The sequence below is a fragment of the Athene noctua genome, chromosome 24, assembly GCF_965140245.1.
Source record: "Athene noctua chromosome 24, bAthNoc1.hap1.1, whole genome shotgun sequence".
Classification (NCBI taxonomy): domain Eukaryota; kingdom Metazoa; phylum Chordata; class Aves; order Strigiformes; family Strigidae; genus Athene; species Athene noctua.
The window spans coordinates 8,527,144-8,545,149 of record NC_134060.1 but is presented as its reverse complement, the minus strand read 5'-3'; the positions used below and the strand labels follow the sequence as shown (position 1 = coordinate 8,545,149).

The window sequence follows — 18,006 nt, the reverse complement described above, 5'->3', positions numbered from 1 at the left end:
TTTCAGCCTCTATTTCTGAGTGGACTTCAGGGATTCCCTCCAATGTCAGGTGTGGTAAACGCAAGCCCTGCTGGCACTGATTGCTTCCTGTAAAGTTTCATGACCTCTACTGCTGGGCTTGCCCTCCTGTTTTTTCTGCCCTAGCAGGTCAGCCTGTCAGCTAGAGAGCTCCTTGACAACACACTGCGGAGCTTCCTGGCCCATGAAGTACCATCTTATTTCATGGGACATGCTGCAGTTTGCAAGTTCTTTGCAAAAATTATTTACTGTTCTGGTTCTTGTGTTTGGCTGGGCATCAGACCCTCCAGGACTTTTCCTTAGCTCACATGTGTTCCGCTCTCAACACGCCTTTAAGCAAAATATTAAAAGCACAACTTAAGTTAAAAAGTTGACTCTCTAGAGTGTCCATCACTGTTTTTTGGGGAATCTTGCTCTGCAATTCGCTTCATAATACACGGGTGCCTAATGGTGCTAGTTCTGGGACCAGCAGCGGGCTGAAAACTCCCAGCGCCTCTCGGTAACCTTCTCCCAGGCGCCGGAGAACACCGGTGCCAACACCCACCGGGGTGGTGCCGCGTTTCCGCGCCGCAGCTGGGGCACTTGGAGCGTCCAGCGAGACGCCCCAGGGCACAGACCAGGCGAGAGCCAGGCTCGGGCTCGGGCTCGGGCTCGGGCTCGGGCTCGGGCTCGGGCTCGGGCTCGGGCTCGGGCGCGCCCTGCCCGCACCGGCCCGGCTGCCGGCCCGCTCCCCGCCCGCTCCCCGGCGCTCCCGCTCCCGCGCAGGACGCCCCGGGCCGGGGCCGCAGCCGCGCTGGGGCGGGCGGAGCGCGCGGCCGCCGCCGGCGGGAGAGGGGCGGTCCCGCCCCCCGCGCACGCGCCGAGCTCCCGTCGCGCCCCTCGGCAGGAGGCGCCCGAGGGCGGGTCGCGTGGACAGCGACACGCGCGTCGTGTCACGTGTGCGTCACGTGACGCCGTCCCGGGACGATGAGGTCAGTGGCTGAGAGTCACGTGATCCTTGCCTACGCGCAGTGGGGCCGGGTGCAGATGGCGGACGCTGAGGCCGAGGCGGCTCCGCGGCCCGAGATGCAGCGGCTGGTGGCGGCGCTCCGGGCCCGCCTCTGGCAGCTGCAGACGGAGCTGCGTGAGCAGGAAGTGTCGGAGGCTTCGTCCCGGGCTTACTGCCGCGGCTTCTGCCAGGTAGGGGCTAGGTAGGGCTGGGCCGCGGCGCGGGGCTGCCAGGCCGGGTTGCTGGGGCCGGGGCGGGCCCGACGGGCCTCAGCCGCCGCGGTGCGCCCCCAGCGCTGCCAGCAGCAAGGGGCTCCCGTTCCGGGGGCTCCGCTTGCTCCTCTGGGGTTGCCGCGGCGCGGCGCTCGTGGCGGCTGTTAAGCGGGGACGTGCGCGCGCTGCCCGAGGGGTGCCCCCGTGGGCGCTCAACTGCCCGCCGGTGACCGGGCCCGCTACACCGAGGGGGCCGCTCGCCTTTGCGCTCTGGCAGCGCCTTGGGCCTGAGCAGCTGATGGCTTTCTGGGGCAGGCCGGCCCCACCGCGTTTTCTCAGTGAGGACTTGGCTCGGTTCCTAGGCCTCTGCTTTTCTGTTCTTTACCTGCCTTGGATCAAAGCTGTATGTTCTGCCTTAATTGAGATCTGCCGTGGAATAAGCAATGCTTGCTGGTTTGTGAAGGCCTGCAGTTCACTTAAGTCACTGAATGAGCTTCTGTGGCTCAGTGATCTTGTTTGAATACTTGTTTAATGCAGCTCAGGCTAAGGATCGGCAATCCCCAAATTGAGCCTCTAACTTCCAGAAGAAGATCTGAACTTGATTAAAGTTGCAGTGATGGGGATAACTTATGCTTAAATAAACTTTTTCAATGGCTAATTAGTCTTTTCTTCCCCTACAACATCATCAGCTGTGAGCTCTAAGCTTGAATAATTGTTGTTAGGTTGCTGGGTTGGAGAGCTGTCCCTGTTGAATCTGAAAAGATTGTGGTCTCTAAAAGAAAAGAAAAAATCTGGTTTACAAGATAGTGTAACCATACCTCAGCTGGTACAGCCACTGTATTTGAATGGTGAAGTGAAAAATTGGATGCCAAATGAGACAAAAATTCCTACTGATGCATTATAGATAAATGATATTAGCCTTCACCGTCTTCCATTTTACATCTACAGGTTGTGTACTTTGCCATACCATTATGGGAGGATGCTTAGCTTCATCACTTACTGAAACAACAGAAGTTTATTTGTTAGGTTTCAAAACTCTGGCTTCTCAAACTGCAGGATGCTGGTTCATGCTGTTATGTATGTCCCACGTTCAGCAGACTGTTAAGATCTGTGACCCTGCATTTACACAGAGCCCACTCTAATATGTGAGACTTTTCATGTTTCAGGTTTTGCTAAAATTGTTTCTAATGGCATTCATTGCATCAGAACACTGAAACCATATATTAAGGTAACATTTACTAGAGGTTTTAAGGTGATCAAAATATGTAGATGTCGAGTCACACAGATGAGTTTGGTGCAGATAAAGCTTTAGAGGTACTTGATTAGTGAAGTTTGATGAAAGACTGTTCTGTTTGAAAGCCAACCAAACAAAAAAACTCTCTAAACCCCATCCCACAAAAAATATAGACCTCTGTAGATCTTTGTGGTGTTACTGAATGGAATTTTGTTTTAGAACACTGTGATAGTACAGATAAGAATGAAAAAGATCTGTCTTGGATTGCCATCAGTTTGGGACACTTCTGATTGTCATGACTGTACGCCAAGAGCTACAGGAGAAAACATGAAACTGCTAGTCTGTCATGCAGCAGCTTCAGAGGAGTATGAATTTGTGATGTCATTGTGCAGTCAAACTACTGGTTAGAATAGATTTTTGCATCTTGCTTTCTCCTTCTGAATGGGGATATTTGTGAATGTTGCACAGAGTTTGAGTTTAAGATAATTTAAGACTTAAAAATAATTTAAGATCAACCCCTAAGTGAAATTTAAGGAGCTCAAACTTAAATTTTTTTATTAATGACTTGGTACAACTGATATCCTGTCATAAGCTCATTAAGCTACAGCAGAACATGCCTAGGAAGAAGCTGAATTTAACTAGCCTTAAATATGATCTTGAGCATTAGCTGCAATGAAGGTAACTGAAATGTTTTAGGGCGGCACTGGATTTGCTGTCCTGTGTGTACATCTGTGATGCGATGCTGAAAGATGCTCTGTTTTGCCATGAAAGTTACTGAGGCTGTTGGGACACAACAAACTGTGAACCAAATCAGTAGCTTTCCTGTGCTTTGAGCTATCTGGATGCTGTGTTTTACTGCATGTAAACTTGAGCTTTCCAGTAGCTCTTCCTGGAATTGATGCTGGATGGTGTGATTTCCTTGACGCTCCCTATTCTTGAGAGGGGATTAAGATTGGTGTCCAGGAAAACGCAATAAAGAAATCCATGAAGCCTAAATAGTGGATTGACTCTGCAACTTTATATTGTACAAGTGTGAATGCTTTGCATATTCACCTTAAAAAAAAAAAACATATCTGTTGGGGAGCTTGATCTGTATGCAAACAGCCAACTGGAATGAACAGTGTGGGGGGGTGTGTGTGTGTTTGAGATTGCACTGTCATAAAGATGAAAAAGTTAGCAGTGAAGCAGAGGTTGTAGGACATCAGAGCATCCCATCTGCCAATACCCAGTCCCTGTTGGCTTCCTGGAGTTATTAAAGGTGACACAGTTGAGGACTGTCAGTCAAAAAAACCTGAAGTTTTTTTCTTAGTGAGACTTAAAGCTGTAATAACAGGTCAGGCAACTTGGACACGTTTAAGTTGGTTCTGAGCAAAAAATGGATGTTTCAGAGGAAATGCAGCTAAGCAGGTATTCCAGCATTGCTGCACACAGGAATCTATGCAGTGTTGAGGACTGAGGCTGGTCTGTTGATGTGCATGGCCTCTGCTCATCTCATTCCACTCCAGTTAGATGTGTTACTGTGGTCAAAGGAAGGAGGACAGAATGAAGTGTAAATGGACGTGTGTTAACCAGACTAAAAAGATTAGAATACTCTCTTCAGGTAATTAGACTGTAAGGTAGTCATTGCTTATAAAATTATTACTTGACTGTTTGTTAAGCATGTAGATTACATATTTCTGACAAGTTAAAAACTGTCAAATTTTACCTTGTGTGTAGACTGCCAGGCAAAGTCTGTAGTGGACTACTAAAACTTCGGTGTGTATTGCTTGTGAAATAGCAGAAGGGCTTTTAAGAGCCTCTGTTTTGCTTATTTATCAGTATGCTAATACTAATAGCATAATAATGTTCAAAAATACATATCTGTTACATTCAAGCTCTTGCCTTGAATCTGTCTTACGCGCTGAAACCATCATTGCTCATCTATTTGGGGAGAAATTTCTGATAAACGGCTGCTCGGTGAATTGTTACTACTAGCTGAAGGACTTTGATCTCAACACTAGGATTGCACTCAAGCAGGGGTGCAGTGTTTTCCACTTTCTTTAAGTTTTTTTTTTTAAGTTAAGATTAAATAAATTTATATAATCTTAAGAAATATGGTTTATGGTTTGCACAAACCTGGTAGTTTATCTAAGTGTTTGTCAAAACAGTTGTAAACTAAATTTGTCTTTTTAAATAGATTGGTTTTAATGGTTATGTTTTTAGAAAAGTTCAGAGATTTACATGTTTGATCTTCTATTTCTGTAGTCATTATAATAATAGTATTACTGCTAGGTTTACTAAACAGATGACTTTGATAGTCATCAATTGAGTATCTCCAGGGATTGCAGTTTGACAGCCTTTGAATGTAATTTAATGCTTCTAATGCCATATATAGTTTGAGTTATGTTCTCAAATCCTTCATTAATCTGTTAGAAAAACTTTTAGACTGGTTAGTCATTCATTGCTTCTGATAATGGTCTTTGTGCTGTGTTTAAAGATGATTTCTGTAAACTTCCAATCTTCCCTTCCACACCCCCCTTATATCTTTATTAATATTGTGTGGTTTTTTGGAGAGTTTGTAACTTTTATTCACCTAGGAGTTACATTACTGATACTGAATTCTAGGGGAATAATCTGTGAAATGGTCTTGATTTTTACTGATTCTTAGATGTAATTTTTTTAGAATTTTTTTTTTCTTAAATATCACACATGGTTGTGCCAGTTTAGTGGATGTCTGCTTGCTTTTTTTTTTCCCTAGGACTAGGTATTGTGTAGTTAGATCATTGACATAACACTGGACAGTCCACAAAATAGCATGTAGCTGGCCACTTATTTCTTGCTGTGTTGGAAGTTAGGCTTCATCTTAAAAGTTTCTGGCCGTTATAATGACTGCACTTGGTTTTAGTAAGCTCCTCATAGGGTCTCTTCAGTAGTGTCTTCCTTCCAGTCATAACCTGATATGATTATGTGTTTAAGGTATTAAAATAAATTGGTGGTCTCAGAGTCCCAACTTGAAGTGATTTGAATCCTGATATTACCTGATCATCCTCGTAGGACATTTTGGCTTGTATTGAATTATAGGGTGGGGTGCTCTGAACTTTTTTTTCCATACAGTCTTGGCCCTCAGAGTTTCACAAATTTTTGTTTTCTTTGCAGTGGGCCTTAATCAAGGTTGGTACCTTGTTTGGCCTAGGGAGGGTGCAACAGGAGAGAGGGATTCTAACTGGTAAGAGCACAAGTGTAACTGGTCTGGAGTTGTAGGAGGGCGTGCATACAGAGAAGGGATGTTACTTGTGAAGCAAGCTGTAAGTAGAGCTACAGTGTCCTTAGTTCAGTGCCCTGCTTGCTCTCGGTATTACTTTATAACCTGTGGAAAATAATATGGTAGCGTAGCAAAGTTTTTAAAAGCTTGGGAGATGCTACTATTGTCCGTGTGTTGATTTCTGAAACTTACTTTGATTTCTCTTAAAACTGGCTAGATTTTACTTTGCTTCTGCAGTACTGTACCTGGATAATGTAGGATTGCTATGGTCAAGTAATAAAATCTAGAGTAATTTTGCATTTGAAAAATGACTGCATAATGGTCTGGTCTGGGTTTTGTAGCCCCTTCTAATAGCTTCATGTTTGGTGAATGGATAATGCATGTATCTTTAAAATACTACAGCTGGAATACTGTTCTTAATCTTGAAATTTTTGCCTATTTTTCTGGATTCTCACTAGTAATAAAGGTTCCAGTGTTACATATGTGGTTCTGTCTCCATGGCAGTTGGACAAAAGAAGCTGAGTGCAGAACTTCTCCCTGAATTTTTAACTTAACTGTTCACATTTCTGCCGATTGCATCTAGCTTGCTACCCAGTAGCAATTCTGATAAATTTATCAAATAATAAAATACATGAAAATATTTTTTTAATAAAAGGGAGAATGTCTGTTGAGGACAAAAGCTACCATTTTTAAATCTCCTTCAGAGTAAAAACTTCTTATTTCCAGAATTCTTCCACAGTATATGCTTGATACTGCATATTGATAGTTGTTTGTTAGACAAAACTGTGTTGTGGGAACTTCTAATGATAACTTATTTTCTTTCAGACGCTACTTCAGTATGCTGGCAGTCGGGGTGCATCAGAACATATTTTACCTTTTTTGGAAGTATATCGAATCTCCATCCAAAGCTTTGCTAATGCACGACCTTACTTGACTACAGAATGTGAAGATGTTCTTTTGGTACTTGGCAGGCTAGTGCTGTAAGTTTTAAGATTTTATTTTTTTTTTTAAACCCTATATTTTATAAATGAAAGGGCAAGTTCTTGAAATGGTATAATGCTTAATTTGACAACTGTATTGACAATTTATTTTCTAGTAAATGTGCTTAGTACTTTTTTAATTATACCACAAAAGTGTACTTGAACGTTTTGTTAATGTGAATAAGCTGTAAGGCCTTGTTCTTCTGTGTTTGGATAATGGTGCCGGTGTTGGGAAGGTTCTGTTCTTTCTTAAACATTCTGAAAATTATTATTTTCTATAGAAAAAGCTTAGTGTTGTCCTCATTAAACAGAAGCTTTAATATTAGATGTTCATGCATGGATTGATAAGCGTGTATCACTTGCTCTGCAGTTGCTGCTTTGGTGTGTCCTCTCACCTGTACATAATGCAAGGTAGTTCTGAACATGTCCCTTTCTGAAAAGGATAAGCTGTTTTGTATTCATGGCAGTCTTTTTGCGCGCGGGCTGTTGCTGTTGGATAGCAAACCGGAGTACTTCAACCTGATCTCTTTGACTAGCATCTGTAGAGGTGAACAAAAGGAGAGAACTGTTTTACAGTCCATCAGCTTAGACGGAATAACTTGTAGTTCCTCAAAGTCTGTTCTAAGTGCAGAGCAGCTATTTGTAACTGAAGAGTGAAGCCTGAGGGCTTTCACATACATTGGAATATAATCAGTTACTACCCTTAGCCTGGGAAGGATAACTTGATGCGCTGGTCATTCGTTACTGATAATGTTTCATTCGAGGGGGAAGGGTGAAGGTCTAGGTCCTTGAATATGGATATCATCATAGAATAAAAGTAATTCTGTGACAGTTTTTCAATGGACTATTTTTTCTTTATCAGTAGCTTCCTTGCTTTGTGGTTTGGAGTCAAACTTGTTTTTGAGAAGGGTTTTGCAATTAAGTCCTTGGTCAGATGCTTTTTTTATAATGTACTAACTTGCAATGTAAATCAACAGCTCAGAACCAGATATCTCCATATGATGCCTTGAATTTTTTTTTTTGATTTGAGAAATATGTGAACTAAGTGATTTTTTTTTTTTCTTTTTTTAACCTTCTGTCAAGAAGGGAAAGCATGTGACATCAGGAAAAGTCTGTCTTAACTTCTTAATATAGAAACTGAACGCTTAAACTGCTAAATCATTTACCTGGTACATAACACATATTTTTGGCAAAATATCTTAATTGCTTTTGCAGACTGTCCCTTTGCGGATAGAGTATTCTTTTCTTCTTTATATTATCATTAATTAGCTTATGTGTTCTGCTGTTTCCTACTCATGTTGCTTGAAAAGTTTGTCTTTCACTGTCTTTGTATGCAGGTCATCCATACCTGGAGTACTTTCTATATATTTTGTCACTGTTACATACTGCAGGTCAGGAATCCCAATTCTGTGTAAAAATTGCTTTTCTATTGAGAAAAATCAGAATATTCTGCTTCTGCTGTTTTCTTCCATCTTTCAGTGCAAAGAGTTTGTTTGCTGTTGCTTGTATATTCAGAAGACTTTGTGGTGGAGGACAGTACAGAGGCTGACTTGCTGCAATCTCCCCTGTTCTTGTTATGATTACATTTGAGAGGTATCTAAAGAATGGGAAAAACAATGAGTGATGTTACGGATAGGATAAGGTAAATAGGATACCTAACTCAACTCTCCCACGGTTTTCTTTAACAGAAGAGTTTCCAGGGGAGGGAGAGAGAAGTTAAAACAGGGAATTAAAGATAAAAGTTAAATTCCATGAGGGAGGAGGACTGTATAAGGACATGAAAGTGTACTGTTCCCCTGTAACTGTGATTTTTGGGGAAGCAGTTGGGTTACCCAAATCTGTTGCACATGCTGCGTATTTTCAGACTTGAACCCTGATGAGAACTGAAATGAACAAGCTTCCTGTTCTAAAGCAAAAGTTCTCTACTTACTATTGAAATCCTCCTTCCATTCCAACATCCCTTCTGGAGAAGGGGCAGAGAACTTCCTCCTCCTGACATCCTCCTCAGCAGGGTGAGCCAGTAACAGCCAAGCTCAGTATAGCATGGCTTTCCCTGCCGCCTGATCAGGTCAGCTGTGTGTTCAGAGTACACTTGACATGACAGAGAAACTGTACTCCCCGTAAGAAACTGGTGCAGTGGGAGACCCTGTTGGTTCACTGTCTAACCTTAGGAAATAAAAGGAAAGCTTGGAGTGATCGCTCTTGTGATTTACAGATTTGGCAAATGATTGTGGAGGAACAGGGATGTTCTCTCTGGCCACAGCTGTGAAGGGCCATGCCTGCTTTGGTCAAGTAGAACACAACACTGCTTGCTTCCTCGCACACAAAGCACAACTCGTTCCTCTTAATGTCCAATATTACTATACCAAAGGTATTGCCTCTATAGAAGAATTAATAAAGAATTAGCCATATCGAAGGTGTCTTTGAGATTTGGTTAGCTGTCTATCTTCATGAATCTTAGGAAGCCCTTGAAGCTGATTGTTCTCTCAAGCTTCTGTGAGTACTCTTTTCTCTGAGGATACTGTGTGAGGGGGAAGATTCCATTCATGTCACCATCAGTATGAAAATTTTACTTCTATATGAAAATTGTTTATATGGTCCTCAGATTAATAGATTAAACTTTAACAAAGCAGCAAGACTTGTTCCTAGTTCACATTGTTTGCCAGTAGCTAATATTTGACTGCTTTCTACTTTTTCCTCTTTGTTGTGATGGCACTGGTTTGAAAAGGAGTTTACCATTTCTACATCTTTGAGGTGTTCTTATGCTTTTTCAACCATAAAAAGAAAAAGGAGATCTGAATGTCATCTGGTCTGAGTAGCAAAACTGGTTTCAACTGATAAGACCAGTCTATCTCAAAGTTCCTGAGCTGTATCTCACCTACTGGTTGTACCTACTGAGTCTAACACATTGCTTTCAGGAAGAGTGCTTGCTTTCTGTAACACCTCTGTGAGGAGGTACATGTGACAGTTCACTGCTCTGGCTATCTAAGAAAGCATTTCTCAACCTAATAAACTGTTGTAGTTTGATTCACTAACTTGCATTTACCACTCTTCTGTCATTAAGAGCTAACTCAGTTCTTAACAAATGCAGGGTAATTCCTGAAAAGTGAACTATTCCTGCTGATCATCTGATGTATAATTAGTCATTGTTTTAACTCTCGGAAGCTTAAGTTAAGAAACATTCTCAAATACAATCTAAAGTTTAACACAGTTCTTAAAGTTTTTTAAATTTACTTGTTAAAGTTTGTCTTAAAAAAAAAAAAAAGAGATAAAGTGATTATAGAATAATTATATGCAAATAATGTGTTGATTCTTACCTAGAGTTATTCCTTCCAAAATAAAGAAATTCAAACCTAGGAGGCCTTTTAAAATATATTCTGAAGTTGAGTGTTTTGAGATGAATGGGGGTTTTTTACTAGTGGAATCATTCAAGCACCCATTACATTTTATTTGCAAAAATTTGGTTAAACTTTGGAATTTAGTTTTATGTAGGTAGATTTTGTGGTGGTACTGGGTGGAAAGGCTTGACTTCATGACATGATCCTGATACTTTGATTTGTGGCCTTAGCCATGATACCTACATTCCATTTAGTTCCATTACAATAAAGAAGGAAATGGGCTTTCAGGGATAGAGGTGGATTTTGATGTATTGTATAATAAGGACCAAAAGGAAGAATTAAGCTAAATAGCCATTCCTCACCCTTGCCAGTAAGAAAGGCTGGCTAGTCTTTATGTAGCTGTGTGTTCGAGTCAATTCTTACAGCAAAAACTTAGGCAAGTAACTTAGAATTCTAATTATTTTTCTGCTAAGGAAATTGGAATATCCTGGATATTAGTTTTGCAGTTGTGCTGCATGTTGTTTTATGTGGTGGCTATACCCTGGGAGCTCCAGATTTCTTAGGATTTCCAAACTAGAGTGCTTGGTGTTAGGATCCTGAGGAATACTTAAGGACTCACAACAGAAGAATTTTCAGTTCTTGGTTCAGCTGTGTTACTGCAACAGATGGTAACTCTGGAGGCCTAAATTCAGCCCTCTTGTCCTCATAGACTGTCATCTCACTCTGTATACACAATGCTTTGAAAATGTAATTTTGGATTTTTTTTTGCTGTCGAAGTAGTACCTCAGGGGTTAAGTATGTAAAAATTATTCACAAAATCTTGCTTTGCCACTTTGTTTAAACCTGATATTTTATGTAACCAATATGTCATGTATGAAAAAGTAATATTCTAGAAAAAATATTTCCAGGAATTAAGAGTGGAAGTAGACAGGATTGGTTGACTTCAAGTCTGAAAATGAGGTATACATCAAAAGACTTTTCAAAAGCACATTGGCCATGAAGTTTGCAAATATTTTCTTTGATGAAAAGAGTCTCTGTGTGACATGGATATAAATTGGAGGCATGCCTAGTGATGTTTTCAGTTGGTGTGGGTTTTGTGGTTTTTTAATGTTAAAATAGAGTTCAGCTGCTGTGAGCCTTTGTGAAGTTGTTTTTGATAGTCTAGTCTAGACCCAGGTGGTTACTACATCTGGACTGGGGGTTTAATTTGTATTGCCAAGCTTGGGTACAAGAGAAAAGTAAGTCATGATTATTTTATAATATTGTGACCTATGACAGATCTGGTGATCCTGTTGCCCACTTTTTCATGGGCATAGTAATGACTGACATTCTAGTGTCTAATGTGAATAATTACTGAATGACTCAATGAAGGCTATCATATTTTCCGTCTAATAGAAATCTGTTTAAAGGAAGAGGATTGGGCGGTGAAGGCAGACTTCTGAAATGTGGAAAGAATGGCCCGATGTTAGTTCAGTATTTGTCCACTTGATCTTGTTTATGCATGTGATTACTGAGTCTGGCTAAAGACTGATTAGGCACAGCATTTTGCAAGTAACTGTTCAACGTATTTATCAAAATTCAGGAGGAAGAGGGAAAGGAAATCCATTCTATTTGGGTACTAAGCAGTTTTGAAGCTCATGTTTGGTTTATGGTCATCTCTTCATTTTCTCCTTACCCAAGTTCACTCAGCTCTTCTATCTATGACTGCATGTGTTGTCCTGTCATTCTTCTATTTAATATTCAGGAGTAGAGGTCTTGAAGAAAAACTAACATAAGATGGAACTGTGTAGCAATTGTAGCTTATAGCAGTTATTCAGTGTATTTATTGTATGTGGAGTCTTAGACCAGTTTCCTTACTTTATATTGTCATGAGAATGTTTTTGCTGTGCATAAATCTTGTGAATCTCTAGACAGAGTGTCACAGTTAACACATTTAGTTTGATTAGCTCAGATTGTTCTGTGCAGCAGTTGTATGTCCTGTACCAGATTGGATAGCCCATGCCATTGCTTCGTCTCCTAGAAAACAGCAGAACTTTTCCCTGAAATTAGACGGATGTACTAAATACATACAGTTGTTTCCTTTTTTGTTTCTGAAAAAGGATAGCAGTGACCTGGTGGTCTAAATGGGGGAATATCAAGTAGGACTTGCTTCCCCCCTTTCTGTTTTTGGAATCTGAACTGAATTGAGCTATGCAGTCCAACATGGTTCAATGTTACTGTGATTTCTTATCTGAATGATAAGTAATACGTGCCACAAATCTTATTTAATGTAACAACAGCGTGTGTTCAGGTAGCTTGCTTACTTGCCTCTTACTTTTCCAGGAGTTGTTTTGAGCTACTGCTTTCAGTTCCTGAAAGTGAATTGCCGCATGAGGTGTGGTTAGGATTCCATCAGTCCATACAGGTAAGTGTTCTGAATTTCTCCTTTCAATTTACTTTTTAAAAAAAAACCCAGAAACTACCAAACAAAAAAAACCCAAACAAACAACAAAAAACCCCCCTGCTTATTATGCTCCTCTTCTACCCTTCGCTGAATTCCACCTGTCTTGCATTGCTGTTATCCAGGCAATGAGAGCTTCTGAGCAGCAGCAGACTAACTGCAGCAATAGTATTGGCAGCCTTAGGCCCAACAGCAGATTTAGAACTACACAGCCAATGGCAACTGTAGCAAGAGAACTACAGCAGATCTTGATCTAATGGTTAGTGTGAGAGAAAGATTGAGTTAGATGGAGTGGTGTTAACAGCTCTGAGGTATTACTCTGAAGACAACTAAAAAAGCTTTTGTTGAGATTTGAGTGGCAAGTTAGTGTCTATGCAAGTTAGTGTCTATACCTGAATTGAGGGGGACGAAAACAGCAGGACAGGCCTTTAGTCCAGATGATTCCTAGAAGTGTTTCTTCTGAGTGTGGCATGTGCTTGGTAGTAGAAAGAAGTGCAGTAGGTACAGTTTTGATCTTATGGTCTTAGTGGTGTCAGAGATTTGTCCTTTATTTTGAGTGCTGCTGCGTAAGTCCTGTGATTCCCTTACTATGGCAGATTATAGCGGACAGTGCAGCACTCCAGAACCAAGTTTGAAGGTATATCAGTTTATTTTGATAATACCCAGCTATGCCATCTGTTACATGTAGTCTGTAGCTATTAATCATGGTGTTGCAGAGGTTAGGTCTTTTTTCCCAGCCCATTCATTTGTGGGTATGCCACAAATAAGGGTGGTCAGCCACAGCTTCATCTTTTCTGTTAGGGCTGATGGAAGAAGTTGAAATGTATGTTTTCCAGGGTAACTCTTAAATTCACGAATCTAGTCATCATTGGATAAAGAAGAGTGAATCATAGAATCCCATGTTGGAAGCGACCTCAAGGGCCATCTGGTCCAACCTTTGTTGGCAAAAGCACGGTCTAGACAAGATGGCCCAGCACCTGTCCAGCTGAATCTTAGAAATGTCCAAGGTTGGGGAATCCACCACTGCCCTGGGGAGATTATTCCAGTGGCTGATTGGTCTCATTGTGAAAAACTTTCCTCTTGTGTCCAGTTGGAATCTCCCCAAGAGTAACTAGTACTCACTAGCCCTTGTCTTTTCAATGTGACTCCTTGTAAAAGGGGAGTCTCCACTTTCTTTGTAGCCACCCTTTAAATACTGGAACGTGGTGATAAGGTCTTCCCTAAGCCTTAAGAGTTTATCATACACTAAAAGGCATACAATAACTTTGTAACTGAGATGGCCTAGACCTGACACAAGATGTTGTCTCATATTCGGAGTATGGGGAGGGCATATATAGGCTTTTTCCTGTTCTAGCAGAGCTATGAAGCAGCTCTAAGAACTGCTAGCTTTTCACTGGAGGGATCTGCAAGGAGAATTCTTGTTACCAAGGAGAATCATTTCTGTGATCTAACAAGCGTGTGTGTTTCTAGGTTTCTGAAGCAAGTGATTGAGCTTTGATGCTTCTGTCAACAGACAGCAAGTTTTTAGTCAGATGAGATTACTTTTATTCAGGCTGAGTATGTTGAAAGGGAACCGTTAAATTCCAGGGGTAGAAGGGTGACCCAAGCCCAGATATCTCATTTCAACTTTTAGAACTGAGGGATAATTCAAGATGATTACTGCACTGCCAGGTGTAGTAATATACTTGGTGTTAGTACTGACTTTTTGAAACTGGCATCCAACTTTAGCACTCACCTAATGCTTTCCATAGTTCAAACATTAAAACATTTGGGCAAAGCTTATTAAACTTGGTAGTACTCTGAAACCTTGCTGAAGGGGTTTGTGGACTTATACAAACAGGTGCTTTTAATGAGATTTTGAAGTAGCACTCTTGCAGAAATACAAGAATGAGAATGTTCATACCCTGCCCTGGAATACAGCGTGAACCCACTCTTCATCACAGAAGAGGAGGGTAACAGAGGAGGAGTATGCAGTTGTACAGAGGGCAGTATAGACCTTTAGACAGGGATCACTTGTAGGCTTGCATGTCAGGACTTGTACATTTAAAGTCTGATGTTAATGCACCAATCTCCAGGCAAATCCTGTAGCAAAGCACTGCAAAACTATATATTTGCACATGCCCCAGATTGACAGATGTGAGTGTGCTTATTCCTTTCCTAACAAAAGGGGCAAGTGTGACTGATGAGGAATATAACTCCCAGTGTAATGGTTGCAGCAAATGTGGGACAGAAGTATTTCTTTCAGATCTGCCTGCATTAACTGTTGCTCTGGAACAATCTGCATAGGCAGTGAAACTTAAAGTATCTTTTTCATCCTGGGGTGAAAATTTAAGGACTTGCATTTCAGAGCAGCAAGGTGTAGGGACTTTTCTGAAACTGAAAATGGAGTGTCACTGACATCAAGCTTATATACAAAATGCTATCAGAAGATTTATTTGGTATCCGAGCCTGTTTGTTCTTTCATCCTAAATAACAGTAGTTACACCCTGCAGTCCCTCATGAGTCCAGTTTTCCTTATCTCTAAGCAAGACCAGAGGCAGCCTGTGCAAAATGAAAACAAGATGTGAGATTGTATGGCAGGAGTCGCAGCGCAGATTTTATGGAGTGTCAGCACGCAGAAGGATGTGGACGCAGGTGGGGAAATGCTGTAAAATATGAGTGAAAGGATTGAGGCAGAATTACAACAGGACCCTTGTTACAGGCAAACTCAATCTGGGGTATGAACTCAGTGGAGAGGTACTGCGGGGATGGATGTCATCTGGGCAGTTAAGGAAGGTAAAACAGTACATGCAGAGATTGTTTTAGTGGGGGCAGAGATGCATTGTCATGGGAATTGAATACAGATTATGGAACAGTGTTCCCTTCAAGCCTTATAAAGAGCATAAATGCTTTCTTTAGAGAAGTTATGTATTGAGGATTTGCATAAAACAAAAACTTTTGTGACATTGTAGGAGTTGCTGATTGCTTTAAATTGCCAGCACTGAAAAATCCTGGTACTTGAGTAAACTGTTCCAAGGATTGCATTTTCTCTTTAACTTTGTCCATAGGCTCTTACTATATAATCCTTTCCTCACTTCATCTAGAATGTAATGTTTTGTGTTCCCCTCTTAAGGACCTATTTATGCTATTGTCTTAATGAGATTTATATACTTAAATTTTGCATTAAGTTTTTTCAAAGTCTTTAGAAGTATTCGTAGTAGATTCTTGTAAATATTTCCATTAATAATCAATAATTTTTCCTTAATTCTTCAGCAGGTTCAGTAAGAAAAGGTTCAGCTAAGCATCTAGAATGGAAGCGAAGTGTCTTGTCAGTAGTTAGTTACTTATGCTACATCTGTTGGTGAATATCATATTTGATATTTTAGTGTTGATACCCTCAATCTCAAACACAGTGCTGACCCAGCAAATCAGGTGGTGTATAATAGGCCCCTTTTTTTCTCACCTTCTAAAGGTATTCTTTCAGTCCTTAATGCAAAGATACTGAAATGTGTATGATCCTCAAAACTGAACTGGACTCTGCTAGTTTGGTACTGCATCCCAAAGCCCTCAGAGTGGGGAAGAGTGGCTGTTGGGAAAACATTGTTTACACTGGATCACAGAATGTCATAACCTGAGGAGTGGCAGTCTTTTCAGTAGTAGTACCTCACCCTTGTCCAGATTTTATGATGATTATTTTTTTTGCCAGCTACTGTTATGACCAGGAGAGTTGTAAAGGTTCTGTGATCCCCTCAGGTTAAATTAAGGTGAAACAACACCAGACAAACAGTTAAAATGTTTTATTTGTGGTAGAAATAGCTTAAACTTGGAAAAGGATAGTAAGCAATGGAGTCTCTTATAAATCTGTAAGAAAGAAGGAGAAAAAAAAAAAAAGGAAGAAAAGAGAAAGGAGAGGAAGAGAGTCAAAGAAATCTGTATCACCACCCCAGGTTCCAACGTTGACTCAAGTCTGGTAATCTTCAGTAGTGGGTGCACACCCAGGAAAGTTTTTTGTGGCCTTTTAAGTTCATCTTATCAGCTGACTAGCATACTAGATCAGGAGAGGCAGGTATTCCATGAACTCCTTTCCATAGGAGACAAGGAAAAAGGTGGACCATGGGTTCGGTGGTCATGCTTGCACTCCCCCCCTTTTATTTTTTCCTCATTTTTTTGCTTAGGTCCATCTGGTGCTGGTTATTTATCTCTTAGCAGTCTTTTAGCTCTTCTTCAAGGCTATAGTCGTAAATTAAGGTGCAGACAGTAACCCAAACATACGGTTTTACTCTGTCGATGCCTCCCTGCTTCAAGGCTTATCTAAGGAATTTGGCTATAAAACTGGAAGGGAGTGGAGCTGCGCACCCTTCAGTACACTCGGCAGTTCCCTAGGCAGATAATTCATTCCTCAGACCAACCACAAAGGCCACAATTTGTCCTTGAGGCTTTTCGCATTGTTCAATGTTTGACCCGTTAATTCCTTCAGTTCCTCACAGCTATGTCATTCTGTTGGTGGCAGCAGGTAAATGGTCTGTTTTGTCTTTCTCTGAGGCAGTGGCTTCTAACTCCTCAGAACATGTAGCTCAGCAGCAGAGGGACTTGTGGTAAGTGTCACTAAGAGGCAGTGAGTCTCAGTCAGTGTAATGTGCCATTGCAAAATCCGTCAGTGTGGTCTTGGGCACTTGTTGGTTGGTAAGTACTTGCTGGGGCCAGGATGGGTATAACCCTGCCCTATCAGTACAGAGGGTGAGTTCATACAACGAGGTGTTTCGCTCTCTCTGCCCTTCAGAACCGCGCAGAGCTGGAAATCCTGTTTGTAGTTCAATCTTCTTCACTAATAAATATCTTGAAGTTGCTAAAACAGATATTTGGGTGACACCGTTATATGTAGTATGTGCTCAGAGCTCTCTGTGGCTTCCTTAAAGCTCTTGCAGTACTGCAGTACATTTAAGTATAGTAAAACACTGGTAATTTTAAGAGGTGATGCTTTGTCTCATGTTTGTTAAATTATTCCTCAACAGTAAGAGCTGGGAATGTCTGAGTTTTATGCTTTTATTCATATGATGCCAGGAAATGGCATAAATTCTCAAGACTTGCATTAAGATTGTTAAATTTTCATTGATATTAATGCTTTGTTGAAGCTCTTTGTGAATAATCTGAACCTATAAACAGTACCCTAAAGGAAGTGTAGGCTGGTTACCAAAGGTCTTCTGATAACAAGAACTCTTCTTGATTTGGCTGTTGTGAGCTCAGTAAAGCTCATTGAGTTCAATCTTCCAGGTGAAATTCGAAGTCATAGGCTGCTGTTAAATGCTGATGGGTTTTTGGAGTTGGTCTTTGACCTGTTCTACACTTGAGACTGGTAGAAGTTCAAGCTGTAATGTTAGTATACAGGAGGGGAATGCACAATGGATGGTTTGGCAGCTTACTGTGTTGAAAAAACTTAATATGTGTGCTGTATAGTTGAGAGAGGTCAAAAGTGGGGGTTGTCAAAATGGGCTTGTATTTATTTTGTGGTGAGATACAGTGTCCCTTCAACCTGCACACCCCTAACTGTTTTCTTAATCACCCAAGTCTGAGGATAA

General features: G+C 41.1%; 1 protein-coding gene across 1 annotated transcript in view; it reads left to right on the top strand.

Moving 5' to 3' along the window:
• Positions 1-1,028: 1,028 nt before the first annotated feature.
• The window catches only part of RLF (RLF zinc finger), a 51,332-nt gene continuing 34,354 nt past the window's right edge, over positions 1,029-18,006 (top strand). Inside the window, exons 1-3 of the mRNA XM_074926225.1 lie at positions 1,029-1,197; positions 6,519-6,673; positions 12,334-12,415. Coding sequence (XP_074782326.1) covers positions 1,045-1,197; positions 6,519-6,673; positions 12,334-12,415 — 390 coding nt within the window. The 5' untranslated portion in view covers positions 1,029-1,044. The remainder of the gene's footprint in view (positions 1,198-6,518; positions 6,674-12,333; positions 12,416-18,006) is intronic.